We start from the raw sequence: 14,929 nt of genomic DNA, 5'->3' as shown, positions 1-14,929 counted from the left end.
ATTCTCACCAGCAATGTGTAAGTGTTCCAGTTACTCTAAGTCTTCACTAGCACGTGGTATCATTAGTTTTTTGTGGGGGGTGTGTGTGTGTGTGTGTGTGTGTGTGTGTTTAGCCATACCAATAGGTATGTAGTATATCATTGTAGTTTAATTTGCATTTCCCCAATGACTAAAGATGTTGAGCATCTCTTCATGTACTTATTTGCCATCTGTATATCACATTTGATGATTATTTAAAACTTTCACCATTAAAAAAAATAAGGCTGTTTATTTTCTTAGTTCTACATTTTGAGAGTTCTTTACATATTCTGGGGACAAGTCCTTTGTCAGGTACGTGACTTGCAAATATTTTCCCCAGCCTGTGGCTTGTCTTTTCATTCTCTTGTCAGTGTCCTTGCAGAGCAAAAATTTTTTAATTTTGATAATGTCAAATTTTCAATTTTTAACAATAGATTATGCTTTTGTTGTAGTATCTGAGAACTATTTCCCTAATCCAAGTTCATAAAGCTTTCTCCTATGTTTTCTTCCTAAAGTTTAAGAGTTTTACCTTCCACATTTTGGTTTATGATTCATTTTGAGTTAATTTTTGTATAAGGTGTAGGTAAGGTTCGTATTTTTTTTTTTGCATATGAATGTCCAGTTGTTCCAGCATCATTTGTTGAAAAGATCACCCATGTAGGCTCAATGTAATCACAAGAATTCTTGTAAGAGGGACACAGGAGGGTCAGAATCGGAAGGAAATGAAACGACAGAAGCAGAGGTTGGGGTGATGCCATTGCTGGAGGGGCCATGAGCCAAGGAATGCAGGTGCCCCTAGAAGCTGGAGAAGGCAGGGAACTGACTCTCCCCTAGAGCCTTCAGAAAAAATACTATACTGCCTGCTAATACTTTGATTATAGCCTGTAAGACCCATTTTTGAATTTCTGACTGCCAGAACTGTAAGATAATAAATTATAATAAATTTGTATTGTTTTAAGCCACCAAGTTTGTGGTACTAGTTTACAGCAGAAACAGGAAACTAATACAGAAAGCTCCATTGAATTGTGTTTGCACTTCTATCAAAAGTCAATTGGCTATTCTGTAGAACTATTTCTAGATTTTATATTCTGTTCCATTTTTCTGTGTCTATGCTTTTGCCAATACCACATCGATATATCATTTTTATTTTAACCTGCCCTGAGTTATTTTATTTTCCCTGCTTCATATCTTCAGGATATGAAAATTTGGTCAAGGGTAGTGAGAAGGAAACAAAGAGATAAAAATTACAAAATGACAACTTTCAAGGTAGCCATCTGTATTAGTTAATTACTGCTGAGTAAAGAATTATCCCAAATTTAGTGGCTTAAAACAGAAAACACTTACTGTCTCACAGTTTCTGAAGGTTGGGAATCTGGAAGCAGCTTAGCTGGGCGGTTCTGGCTCAGGGTCTCTCATGAGGTTGCAGCCAAGCTGTCTGTCAGGGCTGCACTCATCCTGAGGCTTGACTGGGGTGGACCTGCTTCCAAGGTCACACATGTGGCGGTCAGCTGGCCTCTGAAAACCTGCTTCCAAGATGACTCACATAGTGGCTGGCATGCTTTAATTCCTCTCTGTAGGCTGCCTGGGTGTTGTTATGACATGGGAGCTGGCTTCCCTAGTGTGATGAGAGAGAGAAACAGAGAGAACATTCACCTAAGACAGGAACCATTGTCTTTTTATAACATAACCTTGGACATGATGTCTCATTACTTCTGCCAATGTTCTCTTCACTAGAAGTGGGTCACCAAGTCTATTCCACACTCAAGGGGAGAGGAATTAAGCTCCACCTCTTGAGAAAGTATCACAGAATTTGTAGACATATCTTTGAAACCACTATAGTCTGGCCACAAATTATTTATATCCCTCCCACATGCAAAACACACTTGTCCACTCAAGGGCCCCTAAGAGTCTCCTCCCATCACTGCACCAGCTTGAAGTCAGAATCACATCCTCTAAGCTGAGTCCAGGAGAGGAGAGGATGCTCAGGGGTAGCTATTGAAGATCAGCTCCTTGAGTTCATTCCCACGACCTGTGAAACTGAAGAAAGGCTGTCTGCCCCCTCCCCCCTCAACAGACAGTGGTCAACAGACACAGACACAGGATAGCTGCTCTGATATTCCTGTTCAAAAAGGGGGAAACGGGAAGCAGGAAGGAATCAGTGGTCCACGGTGATTCTAAAATCCAGTCAACAAGTTGTAATCCTCTTTCAAGTCCCTTGATTGCATCTCAAGACCTGGGAATAATTCTCCCGTGGTCCTTGACTCCCTCTCCAAACCCTTGGTTTTGCCTCCCAGTCAAACTTCCCTCTTTACAAGAGGTAACGCACCTTTGCTCTGTTTTCCTAACCCCAGTTCATAAAGATTTCTCCTATGCTTTCTTTTAAAAGTTAATATTTTTGTGTTTCACCTTTTAGTTTTTGATTCCTTTTGAGGTCATTTTTGAATAAAGTGTGAAGTATGGATTTTTAAATTTTTTGCATATAAATGTCCAATTGTTCCAGCACTGATTTTTGTGGGGGTTTTTTTGTTGTTGTTGTTTTTAAAGAAACTGTTTATTTTCCAACCACCTTTTTTCCATTTTCTGTCTAAGAGTCTGTGGAAGAACAGCTTCCGTGTGTTCCTGCTGCAAGGAATTTGAAAATATCTTCCTTGTTCATGTGCAGGACCTCAAGGGCTCTGGATATTGTGGAAGTTTTCCTTTAAGTTACCATGGGAACCCAGAACACTGCCGTGTTGACCCCTCCCTGGGTACCTTGGAAAGTCAGCACCTTTGTTGAAATGTGGCAGAAATGACCCTGCGCCAGTCCCTAGACCAGGCTTCAAGAGGCTTTGCATGCTTCCTCTTTCTGGAACCCTCTCAGTGCCCTGAGAACAAGCTGAGGTGAGGCTGCAGGAGGATGAGAGATCCTGGTGAGCACGAAGAGCCCAGCTGTCCCAGCCAAGGCCAACCTAGACCATTCAGCCATCGCTCAAACACGCGAGGAGACCCAGACAGGATCAGCACAGTGAAAACTGATTCACACTTTCTTGGAGAATTTTGTAATACATGAGCCATGTTTATAATAAGCAGTTTGACCCAGTCATTGTAATTCCAGTATCTTATTCTAAGGAAATAATTTAATTAATGTACAAGGTTATTTAAAGAACATTTTTTTATAACAGCAAAAGTTTGAAACACTATAGTGTGCCTCACTAATGGGATGATTAAATAGGGGTGCACATACATAGAACAATACTCTGAAACTTTTACAAATATATAGCTGATATACAGGTGATATATATAGATGATATAGCTCTAAAGGAACCTCTCTATACCATATACTTCAGTCAACAAAGCACGTTAGAAATATATTTTACAGTGTGAACCTTTTTTTTTTTTTTGGCCGCATCACAGCTTGTGGGATCCTAGCTCCCTGACCAGGGATTGAACCCAGGCCCCCTGCAGTGGAAGCACGGAGTCCTAACCACTGGACAGCCAGGGAATTCCCAGTATGAACCTGTTTTTGGATAAGATAATCTGTAACTATATTTCTGCATAGAAAAATGTCTGGAAGAACATACACATAACTTATTAACAGTGGTTTCCTCTGGGGAGGTGTTACAAATATATTTCACTTTCTATTGTACATTGTATCTTTGTGTGTATGAATCTGTACAAATGAGCACCCATTTAAATAAATTAATCATCAAAACAATGACATAATTTCCATTTTGGAAAAATGTCAATATAATGTATATATGGCTGTATTGTGAAGTTGCATATGACCATTGTAGTAATTTGATTTTCCTGGATATAACCCTCAGGGCGGTCCTGATGGAGTGCTCCTGGTTCACAGGGTGATGGACTGTCCCTACTCCCATTGTGGTGTTTCCATCTTCCCAGCGGCTGGTAAAGTTGCAAGTACATACTGCAGCTGAAGTCCAGGCAGTGAATTTGTAAGAACATTGGACTTGGCGTCAGAAGACCTGAGTTCAGGTTTAGTATTAGCTTCTCCTTTCTGAGTTTCTGTTTCTTCCCCAGTAAAACTGCACTTCATTCATCAAACAATAAACATTTATTGAGGATTATGGCGTGCAGGCCCTGTGGCTGGATGCTAGGGGCCCAAGCTCCTGCCCTGCTTCTCTCCCAATGGTGATGGGAGAATCAATTCCTACATGAACAAAAGTGTAACAAGAAATGGAATTCCAGGCACTGAGCTGTACTTTTAGTGGTTTCATTAAGTAGAAGAAAGAAGACTGAATCCATTATGAAGCAAGTGGAATAGTTTAGTGGTAAAGAACTCAAGTTCATTAGCCAAACTGCCTGAGTTTAAATTCTAGCTCCAGCAGGGTTTGGGGGGATGTTGCTTTTTTTTTTTTTAAGTGGTTTAAGCCAGATATTGCAAATATATTTAATTAAGAAAAATTTTTTTGGCTGTACTGTGTGGCATGTGGGATCTTAGTTCCCTGACCAGGGATCGAACCCATGCCCCCTGCATTGAAAGCACAGAGTCTTAACCACTGGACCGCCAGGGAAGCCCCTTAAAATTTTTTTTATTTTAAAAAATTTTTATTGAAATATAGTTGATTTACAATGTTGTGTTAGTTTCAGGTGTACAGCAAAGTGATTCGGTTATACATATATGTGTATGTATATACATATATTTCTTTTTTAGATTCTTTTCCATTATACAGGGGATGTTGCTTAACATTTCTTTTTTTTATTTTTTGAAATATAAAATAAAATATTTTTTTTTAGTAAATTTATTTATTTATTTTTGGCTGCGTTGGGTCTTCGTTGCTGCACGTGGGCTTTCTCTAGTTGCAGCGAGCGGGGGCTCCTCTTCGTTGCGGTGTGCGGGCTTCTCACTGTGGTGGCTTTGCTTTGTTGCGGACCACAGGCTCTAGGCACGCAGGTTTCAGTAGTTGTGGCACGTGGGCTCAGTAGTTGTGGCTCCCGGGCTCTAGAGCGCAGGCTCAGTAGTTGTGGTGCACGGGCTTAGTTGCTCCGTGGCATGTGGGATATTCCCGGACCAGGGCTCGAACCCGTGTCCCCTGCATTGGCAGGAGGATTCTTAACCACTGCGCCACCAGGGAAGCCCTAAAATAAATTTCTATTTCTCCTTGTAGAACAAGTATAAAATTTTTTACATCTTGCCCCATTTTTGCTGAACATTTCTTTCAGTTTTTCTCCACCTGTAAAATAGAAACAGGAACAGTGCACAGCTCATGTGGTTGTTGTAAAGATTAAATGAGTTACTATGTATAAAACACTTGGCACAGTGCCTGGCACATAGTAAATGCTCAAAAAATATTAGCTATGATTGTTATTATTTGGGATGGAGAACACATTAGATCAGTTGTTTCTAACACAAATGTGACCAAGTTGAAACAGAGGGTGATGTGCCTGTGACAAACTTCTCTCTACTTGTGGCTTCATGTATGGCATCTGGCCAACCATGTCAGTGACTACTTTTTCTAAAATTTATTTTGGGACTTCCCTGGTGGCGCAGTGGTTAAGAATCCGCGTGCCAATGCAGGGGACACGGGTTCGAGCCCTGGTCTGGGAATATCCCACATGCCGCACAGCAACTAAGCCTGTGCACCACAACTACTGAGCCTGCGCTCTAGAGCCTGCGAGCCACAGGTACTGAGCCCGCACACCACAACTACTGAAGCCCACGTGCCTAGAGCCTGTGCTCTGCAACAAGGGAAGCCACTGCAGTGAGAAGCCTGCACACCGCAACAAAGAGTAGCCCCCACTCGCCGCAACTAGAGAAAGCCTGTGCGCAGCAAAGACCCAATGCAGCCAAAAAAATAAATAAATAAATAAAATAAAATGCTGTGAATTCAGAACACAAAGATAAAAAAATTTATTTTATTGAAGTATAGTTGATTTACAATGTCGTGTTAATTTCTAGTACTACTTACTCTTGCTGGTCCATGAACATCCTCTTAAGACTTTATGTGCCATTGGCAAGAATGACAGTCCCAGCTAGAAGAGGGGGTTCCGGAAACAATTACTGGAAACTCCAGACCAGCTCTCTGGGTCCATGTGGAGAAACTGGGGTAGTCAGCTCCCTACTCGGGGCGACTGTTTCTGCCCATTATTTGAAGAGGTGTGGTGTGTTTGTCCTTTTGTTCCAATTATGTATGGCTTCCATTCACAAAGTCTTCACATGGTCCAAGATGGCTGTTAGATTTCCAGTCATTCTATTTACACTTGTATTTTTCTTAATGATTTATGCAATCTGGGTGAGTTAAGGAAATAAGTCCTTGTTTTGGGCATGTACGTTTTGCAAATATTTTCACCAATTTATTATGTCTTTTGTTCTCAAATTGTTTTTCCAACATGAAGAGAATTCTGCAGGTATCTTTTCTTCACTTGCTATTCTACAGTGGGTCAAGGAAAGCTTTCTAGAAAAAGTGACTTTAAATTTAAAACTCCAGTGATCCAGCAATCCCACTCCTGGGCATATTTCTGGGAAAAACTCTAATTCGAAAAGATACATGCACCCCAATGTTCACAGCAGCACTATTTACAATAGCCAAGACATGGAAGCAACCTAAATGTCCATTAACAGATGAATGGATGAAGAAGATGTGGTACAGATATACCATGGAATATTACTCAGCCATAAAAAGAATGAAATAATGCCATTTGCAGCAACATTGATGGACCTAGAGATTATTATTACTAAGTGAGGTAAGTCAGACAGAGAAAGACAAACATCATATGATATCACTTATATGTGGAATCTAAAATATGATACAAATGAACCTATTTATGAAACAGAAACAGACTCACAGACATAAAAAACTTATGGCTACCAAAGGGGGAAGGGGGTGGGGGAGGGATAAATTAGGAGTTTGGGATTAGCAGATACAAACTATTATATATAAAATAGATAAACAACAAGGTCTTATTGTATAGCACAGGGAACTATATTCAATATCCTGTAATAAACCATAATGGAAAAGGAATATATATATATATATGTGTATAACTGAATCACTTTGCTGTACACCTGAAACTAACACAACATTGTAAATTGACTATACTTCAATTAAAAAAACAAACAACAACAACAACAACAAACCCAATTCCATGGGTAAGAAGCACAAGCCTGGTGAAGAGGCGGGGAAGAGTGGGGACATGTGTGCTCCTCTCTCTGTCATGGTCTTGCCTCTTCTTGCAGCACATCTGCTCCATGCACCTCTTGCTACTGACTTACCTCTTTGGCCATTTCTGATCCCACACAGCTGGCTTGCTCTTGCTCAGCCCTGGCTTCTATAGTCTGAATATTTGTCAACCACAGTTTCTGAGAAACTCCCTCAATCATGTTCTACATAAAATGTATTTGACATTAATTACTACCATGACCGGGATGCAGGAAAATTAGAGTTATGATATCTCATTTGTTTTTTTTTTGTGACTTGATCAAATTACTCACTTTCCCTATAAAATTCCTACACTGTCTGCAAGAGTAATTAAAGCATTATATGAAGTAATACAAGGCCAAAATGCATTGGAAAAAAATTTTTTTTTCTTCTTTTTGGCAGAGAGTTTTGAATCCCTTATCAATATCCACCCAATTCCTATGTCGAAATCCTAATGCCCAATGTGATGGTATTAGGAGGTGGGGCCTTTGAGAGGTGCTTATTAGTTCATGAGGGTGGGGTTAGTGCTCTTATAAAAGAGACCCCACAGAGCTCCCAAGACCCTTCTGCCACTTGAGGACACAGTGAGAAGTCTGAGGCTTGGAAGAGGGTTCTCACCAGAACCTGAACATGCCGGCACCATGATCTTGGACTTCCAGCCTCCAGATTTGTGAGAGATACATTTTTGTTGTTTATAGGCTCCCAGTCTGTGGTATTTTGTTACAGCAGGCAGAACAGACTAGGACTCTGACCTTGACTAGTCCTTTCAGTGTAGCCCCTCCCCCCTTCAACTGGACTATCTCAAGGGTCTCAATTTTTTAGTCCAAAGTGAGAATTTCCTGGGCTGGCTCATCCAGTCACAGGTGGGCTGGGTAGGATGGAGTAATGGTGGTAGAGGTTCGATAATATGAAACAAGATGATGGCACCTCCCCACTTTTAGCCGGACCCTCAGGTGGCAGGCCCCTACGAGGGGTGCTGTGTGGGCATATAAAGACTGACGATTATTGTTCAGTATGTGCCCACCTCCCAGTCCTCATGCCAATGAAGGGCTTCAAGAACACTCACACACTGACCAGCTGGCTCAGGGAAAGTTATGCTGTGGGGCAAAATGGTTCCTAAAATCTCAGCGGCAAAGATTTTGTGCATGTGGCATGGCCAAGGCTAACTGGCTTCAGCTCTGTCACATGTCTTCTCACTCCAGGACCCAAGCTGAAGGATAGCCCTGATCTGAGACATGCTGCTCACCTGGCAGGAGGAAGAGAAAGATGGTGGAACCGTGTGATGACTCTTAGACTTATGTTTGGACATAGCATCTATTATATCTGTTCACAGTCCACTGGCCAAAAGAATTCCATGGCCAAGCCTGAGGGTCATGTGGAGGGAGAACAGTCCTCCCAGGGGAAGAGGCGGTAAGTATTTTGAACAAATAAACATTCTCATGTAGTTCATCCCAGCCAGTAGTATCATCAGTCCCATTTTGCAGGTGAGAAAACTAAGGCTAAAAGAGGTAACATGATCAAGGTCATAGATTAGAACTCAGCTCTGTCTGGCTTCAAAGTTGGTCCTTTCTACCATGCAGTCTCTTGAGAATTTTTCTCTTTTTACACTGTGTGGGTACTTGGGATTGTAATTTATTCAGGGCACAACCAACTCTCATCAGCTCCAGAAGCTTCTCCATGAAAATTTCTAGAGCTAACCCACCTTTGAAAGCTTCCTGGAAGGATATGGAGCTAGAAAGGGGTCAGGCTGGGGGAACTGTCCCCATGAAAGCCGACTCTATTTCATTTAGTAATTTTTAAACTGTTGAATTATTTATCTGCGTTATGGGTTTGTAGATGGGGATCACCTATCAATATTTGTTTTTGTTTTCTTGTGTGTGTGTGTTGGGGAGAGTGTGAGATCCTCAAAGCTATTTTCTAGGTAATTTTGGAAACTTCCAGATTGCATTGGATATTTATATGCACAAAAATGATGAGTGCAGTGGAGAGAGTGTAACCCATCTACTTTTGTGGAAGAGCAAAAACACAACTTTAGATTTAGAAACCCAGCTGCAGCTCCGTGTACCTTGGGGCGGCGAGGGGGTGGAGGTGGGGGGGGGCAGAAGTTACAGCCAATAGACAGAATACTTCCCTCTGTTTCTAAGTATCTCTGATTTCTCCTGCCTTCAGTGCAATCTTACCCATTTCGGAGCCTCCGGTTCCCAGGTGCTTCGTGCTGTCTGATAACACCAAGTAGGGTTGGATTTGCCCGGTTTACGTGTGTCCATCAGGGTGGGGATTAGGGTGAGGGCAGTGTGGCGCCTAGGACGCTCAATTTAAGGAGGCACTCGCAGGAACCCGAGTTCTCTTGCCTCCGGTCCTGGCCCTGGTGTCCACTGTGCCATAACTCCGCTGGGTGAAAATGCCCCGGGAGAGCTTACCTGCCCTGCCCTCCCCTCCCAGACGCACAGGAGAGCCCGGAGAACCTCCCTGCCCTGCTTCTTGGCTCGGCCAGTGAGGTCGATGTCCAGGTGACCGTGTACGTGTGTCCGGGGCAGGCTCAGTGCGGAAAACTGAGAAGAGTGTGCGCGTGAGCCGGCGTTAGGCCGGGCGGGTCCATATCCGGGTGGACCCGGTGGGTGGGACCGCCCCTCCCTCCAGGTCCCGAGGTGGGTGGGGGGTGGGGAGTGACGCGCGGAGATTCCCTTTCGCACCTTCCCATCCGAGAGGGGGCGGCAGGGTGTGGATTCCGGGCGTGCCCACCCTGCGCATCGGCGCCGGGAGCGCCCCGAGCCCCGGGCCTGAGCGGCCGCGGGGACTGAAAAGCAGAGGAGGAGGAACCGGAGGAGGGCTTGCCGAACCGGCCACCCGCTCCGAACTTGCCGGGGAAACTAGTGCGGAGGGAGGGGCCGGGGCCCGGGCCGTGGCGGGAGGAGGGGCGGCCGCAGCTGCATCCAGCCCGGTTGGCTTCCTTCCCAGCTCTCCTTTGCCTCCTCCTCCTCTTCCTCCTGTATGAGTCAGGCGTTTCCCGGGGATTTGGAGCAGCCACGCGCGGCCCGGGTGCCCGGAGCTGTAGCCGCCGCCGCGCCAGGAGCTCCAGCGCCGGGGTCGCCACCGCTGCGGGCCCCCGCGTCCCAGGCGTGCGCGAACCATGGAGAGGGCGGCCCAGGGCGCAGACGGCGGCGGGGGCAGCAACAGCAGCAGCCGCAGCAGCAGCCGCGCCACCTCGGCCGGCTCCTCGCCCTCCTGCTCCCTAGCGGGCCGGGGGGTCTCCGGTCGGTCGGCGGCCGCCGCGCTCGGCGGTGGGGGCAGCCGCAGTAGCCCGGGCTCGGTGGCCGCTAGCCCGTGCGGAGGAAGCGGCCGGCGGAGGGAGCCGGCGCTCGAGGGCGTGCTCAGCAAATACACCAACCTCCTCCAGGGCTGGCAGAACAGGTAACGCGCCGGCCCCCCGCCCCTCCCCGCGCGCCGCTTGTTGTGAGTGTGAGTGTGTGCGCGCGCGATCGGGCCGCCGGCGAGCCGGGGCCGCCTCGGCACCCGGGCCCTTCCCGCGTCCCCGCTCCCCTCGGCGACCCCCCGCCCCACCCCGGGACCGCATCGCAGTGGAGGGGAGGGAGGGAGAGCCCTGGCTTCTGCTCGGACTGGAGCGGCGGGCGGGCGAGCGCGCTGGTCCCCGGGCCCTGCCTGCTAGCGGTTTCCCGTTCTCCTGGAGAATGGCTGAGGACGGGAGGCAGAGGGGGCGTGCTTGACGCCTGGATGAAAGAGCTAGTACATGTGGTCCCATCACAGCAATTCTCCCCATATCATAGTTCATTTAAAACTTTGTCGTTTAAAGACACCACCACCACCACCAGAAACCAGCCACTTATCCTCGGCGGCTTCCGGCGCGCATGCTAGCCCCCTGCCCAGTTGGTGGCCGGGAACCTCCAATCTCTGCGACGGAAGTTTAGGTTTTTTTTTGTTTTTTGCTTTCCTTTGACACCCTCTCCCCTTTCGAAATGGCAGGTCGCTATTTAAATTATTATTATTATTTTCCCCCTTTAGGTGTTTTTTGAAGTTCCCTGCTCACTCTACCCTCACAGTTGGGAAGCCTAGTTATGGACACGTGGAAGGATGGGTGTCAAGGGAAGGGGTCGCGGTGCTGTGTGGACTGAGTAGTGAGAATAGTGAGGAACACTTGAAAGGAGCAGATGGGGTACTGCTGCTGACATTTTTTAACTTTGTTTTTCAAAAGCAAGTCAAAGGAAAATACAAATATCCATGCAAGGAGAATGGGGCTTTTTGGAGAGGTTGTTGATGAGATCTTGTGTCTGGTCCTTAATAGCCCTTGGATATTAGGACTTGGGGTTCTTAAGGATGCTTGTGAGATTTGAATCACACCCTGGGAACTCTTGCTTCTCTCTGCTGGTTAGTAGAGTGCGTGGTCCTCTCTCCCTTTGTAAGTTTCAGATTGTTTACGGCTGAAACAGCAGGCAGTTATTTACATGAAACTCAACTAAGAGGAAGATGACTTCCTACCTATGGAACCTGAGTTGATATTACAGACAGAGAACTTTCACCGGGCTTTCCTTGGAGATCTGCTACTGTGTTAGTGGAAGTTGCACCTTAACTTTTGAATCTTTTTATTTCTTAAAATAGCCCGTGTCTGCTCTTGCCTCTCCCTTTTCCCCTTCAATTCTTGGAGAGCTGAAAGGATGGGTCGAGTGCCGAGAGGAGGAAGATGAGAGGACTGAATCTGATTTCAGTTCCTGGTAATTGCGTTGTTAATGGCACCTCACCATGCCTTGCTGGTGATAGCATTTGGTTTGTGTGTTGGACAGTCACCTTTAATGCTTTTTTTCCCAAGTAGCTTATGAGGCCAACAGAGCTTTTACCCTGGATTACTGTTATTTCACTTGGGGATGGCATTTTACCTGCAATGTATATTAAAGGATTTGTTCTTTGGAGTGGATTTAGGGGGAATTGGAGTAACTGATGCTTTTGTGTATCTAAATCTACTGGAGTATTTAGGTTGAAGGCCAGATTGAGAAAAGGCAAAATTTATAATAATGATAATAGTAATAATAACAACAACATGTACCTGATTGCAGGCTACACAGGTGAAATGTACTGTGTGTGCTGCTAAGGTCTCATCTTTATTGAGTTTGTTTACTGTGGTTTATAGCTGCCTGCCAATGTTTGTTCTCATCATAGTAGATGCATCAGTTTTGAAGTCTACCACTGACTCCAAAAGCATTGTCTCTTTCTAATGGTTAATGTCTCAGTGTTAGGTTTTGTTTCCCACATCTGTGTTCCCCCAGCTGTGGCCAAGGCTCCATTTAGTGATCCGGAGAAAATCTGTGATGGCTGTGACTGCATAGTTTCTTCTCAAGGGGTCTTATAAAGGAAGATCTGGATCAGTGAAAAGGAAGAGGGAGGAGGACAAAGACGGAAACTTGGAAAATATATTCATTTGTCCATTTAATTATTCAGAGGCACCATTCCAGCTACTCTGGAGCTACTCCAGTGTTTAAAACACATGGGCATCTTCTCATCAAGTAGTGGAGGGGTCGCAGGATTCAGAAGTGGAAGGAGCCCACCCTTCCCCAGTCCAGGGAACTGCCTTGGTGCAAGTAGGTGGGCTGGGTCAAGCTCCCTGCATTTGGGGGCCTCATGGTGTGTTCCTTTGCAGTTCTTTTCAAATTGCCTGCAGTTAATGAGAAATCTCCAGCCTCGAAGTCCTTGGTGAGTGTTCCCAGACTGCCACGCTGCTGATGACATCCTCCACCGGCTCCTAGGGCTTTGCACCAGTCACCCCCTAGTCACCACTTTACTCTGGTGTCTGCTTGCACGTCCTCAAGTTTCTGTAATGCTTATATTTTACCGTTCAGTATCATATTCTGCCTTAACTTATTTGTAGTACTCTCATCCTCATCCCCATGCCCTGAGGAAGGTGGTGTGGCCAGAACACAAAATAAATGACATAAACAGAGGTGACAGGAGGGAAAACTACACAGGTGGGACACGCTCAGGAGAGCATGTCCAGGACACTTGGCTCTCTCATTGGCTGAGAAAGTGTGAAGTAATCAGAGCCGGGGGAAGTGGGGAGGGCAGTGGAGGGAATACCCATTAAGGAGTTTCTATAATCCGTTATTATAGTTCTTTAAAGAAAATATCTCAGACATTACAGCATGGTAGAGATTTGTAAGATGGCATTAAGGAGTAAATGCCTCTAAACAAATGAATACAATTTCCGGAAGAGGTAGGTGCTACAAATATTAAAAATATATTTAGGGAATTCCCTGGTGGTCCAGTGGTTAGGACTCTGTGATTCCACTGCAGGGGGCCCGGGTTCAATCCCAGTTTGGGGAACTAGGATCCCACAAGCTGCACGGCCAAAAAAAAAAATATGGAACCAGCTTCTAATTCTTTTTCAGGTGATTGGTGGGGTTGTGAGAACTCAGTAAAACACTGAAAGGCAAATCTTGAATAGGATAAGGAAGATGAGTGTTGGCAAAAGAAAACCTCAGGCCACCAATGGACATTTATTTGGAAAATTAGAGCAGTGTGTCCTGACGTCAGCATTTAGCACACCTGTTACCTTGGGCCAGTTCCCTTATTGCACTGGGCTTCCATTTTCCCATCTGTTAAATGTCGAAGATGGTGTTACCCCTATGCTTCTCATTAGTTCAGTGTGGGGATTAAATGAAGACACTGGTGTATAAGGGGCTGAGAATAGTTCAGGATCCTGGGAAGTGGGAGCTATTATTGGATCTTCAATTTGCCCCTTGGTAAATGGACCCTTTCTGGTCCATAAAATTCTTGGTCTAATTTTTGAATGCTGGGATGACTCTGGGACTCCATTAACGTAATTATCCTAGAGTTCTTTGAGGGGAGAGAGATCATTTAAAACTTGGAACCAGACATTTACATCTCTGTGGGAAGTGACTTACTCCCTCTTCCAGCTTCTAATTCCCATCTCCCTTCCTTGCTTTTCCTCCTTAACACTTAACCGCCAGCTGACATGCTCTGTATTTTACTCTCTTGTCTTTCTGCACTAGGTGTTAGCTCCCTGAGGACAGAGAATAATTTCACCTGTCTTGTTCACTGCTGTATTGCCAGTGCCTAGAACAGGGTGTGGCATATAATAAAGGTTCAGCAAGTATTATTGAATGAGTAAGCAAAGGAATGCATGGCAGAGAAGAAATCAAACCAGGACTTAGTTCTGTTTTGGCCAGTGTTTGCTACTGTTATAATTCATAGTTCTCTACCTGCTCATAGCCTTGTCCTTGAGTTAGTACGTTTATCATTTGCCCTGCTGTCTGCAACCATCAGTCTTTGTCTCCTGGGTCAGCAGACATGCCCACCCTGACTTCAGACCCACCACAGCCCACCCAGGGTGGACCTTTAGGGACTAGATTTCCAGGGCTTGCTTTTGTCTTGATCTGCGTTAACATACTTTGAGAAGGTAGTGTTTAGCCTCCAGCCGTGATGTCCCAGGATTTTGGGGCCACCTGGCCCATTTAGCAAAGCCAGTAGGGGCATATATTAACTTTAAAAATCATACTGCATTAAAATGAATGGTTTTTGAATATTCCAGTAGTTTTAGAGGTAATTGGTGGTGATACTAGGTTTGAAAATCACTGCTCTGGTTTAACGTTCTTGCCTCTGTGTACTTTGGAAGGATTTGCACATCTTGCTGTCCGGGTTGTCAGATTGTTCTGAGGCTGCACTCAAATAGTTTAGGGAGCCGCGTCTGTAGCGGCGCCGATCTGCAGCATATCGGCTCCCTTCCACGGGAAGGCCGTCCAGGCCAG

The 14,929-nt window shown here is 45.3% G+C and overlaps 1 protein-coding gene across 5 annotated transcripts in view; it reads left to right on the top strand.

The window, feature by feature from the left end:
* The window catches only part of OSBPL10 (oxysterol binding protein like 10), a 383,779-nt gene that overhangs the window by 71,331 nt on the left and 297,519 nt on the right, over positions 1–14,929 (top strand). For 2 of the 5 annotated variants that reach the window (XM_061196456.1, XM_061196455.1), the window contains exon 1: positions 9,838–10,568. The exons of 2 other annotated variants lie outside the window; for them this stretch is intronic. In XM_061196456.1, the coding sequence (XP_061052439.1) occupies positions 10,288–10,568 (281 nt within the window). In that variant the 5' untranslated portion in view covers positions 9,838–10,287. Of the gene's footprint in view, positions 1–8,359; positions 8,568–9,837; positions 10,569–14,929 lie in introns of those variants that run through there. One more of the 5 variants, XM_061196454.1, reaches the window with a different exon arrangement.

The sequence above is a fragment of the Eubalaena glacialis genome, chromosome 7 (genome assembly GCF_028564815.1).
Source record: "Eubalaena glacialis isolate mEubGla1 chromosome 7, mEubGla1.1.hap2.+ XY, whole genome shotgun sequence".
Lineage (NCBI taxonomy): Eukaryota > Metazoa > Chordata > Mammalia > Artiodactyla > Balaenidae > Eubalaena > Eubalaena glacialis.
This window is presented reverse-complemented; position numbering and strand designations above follow the sequence as displayed.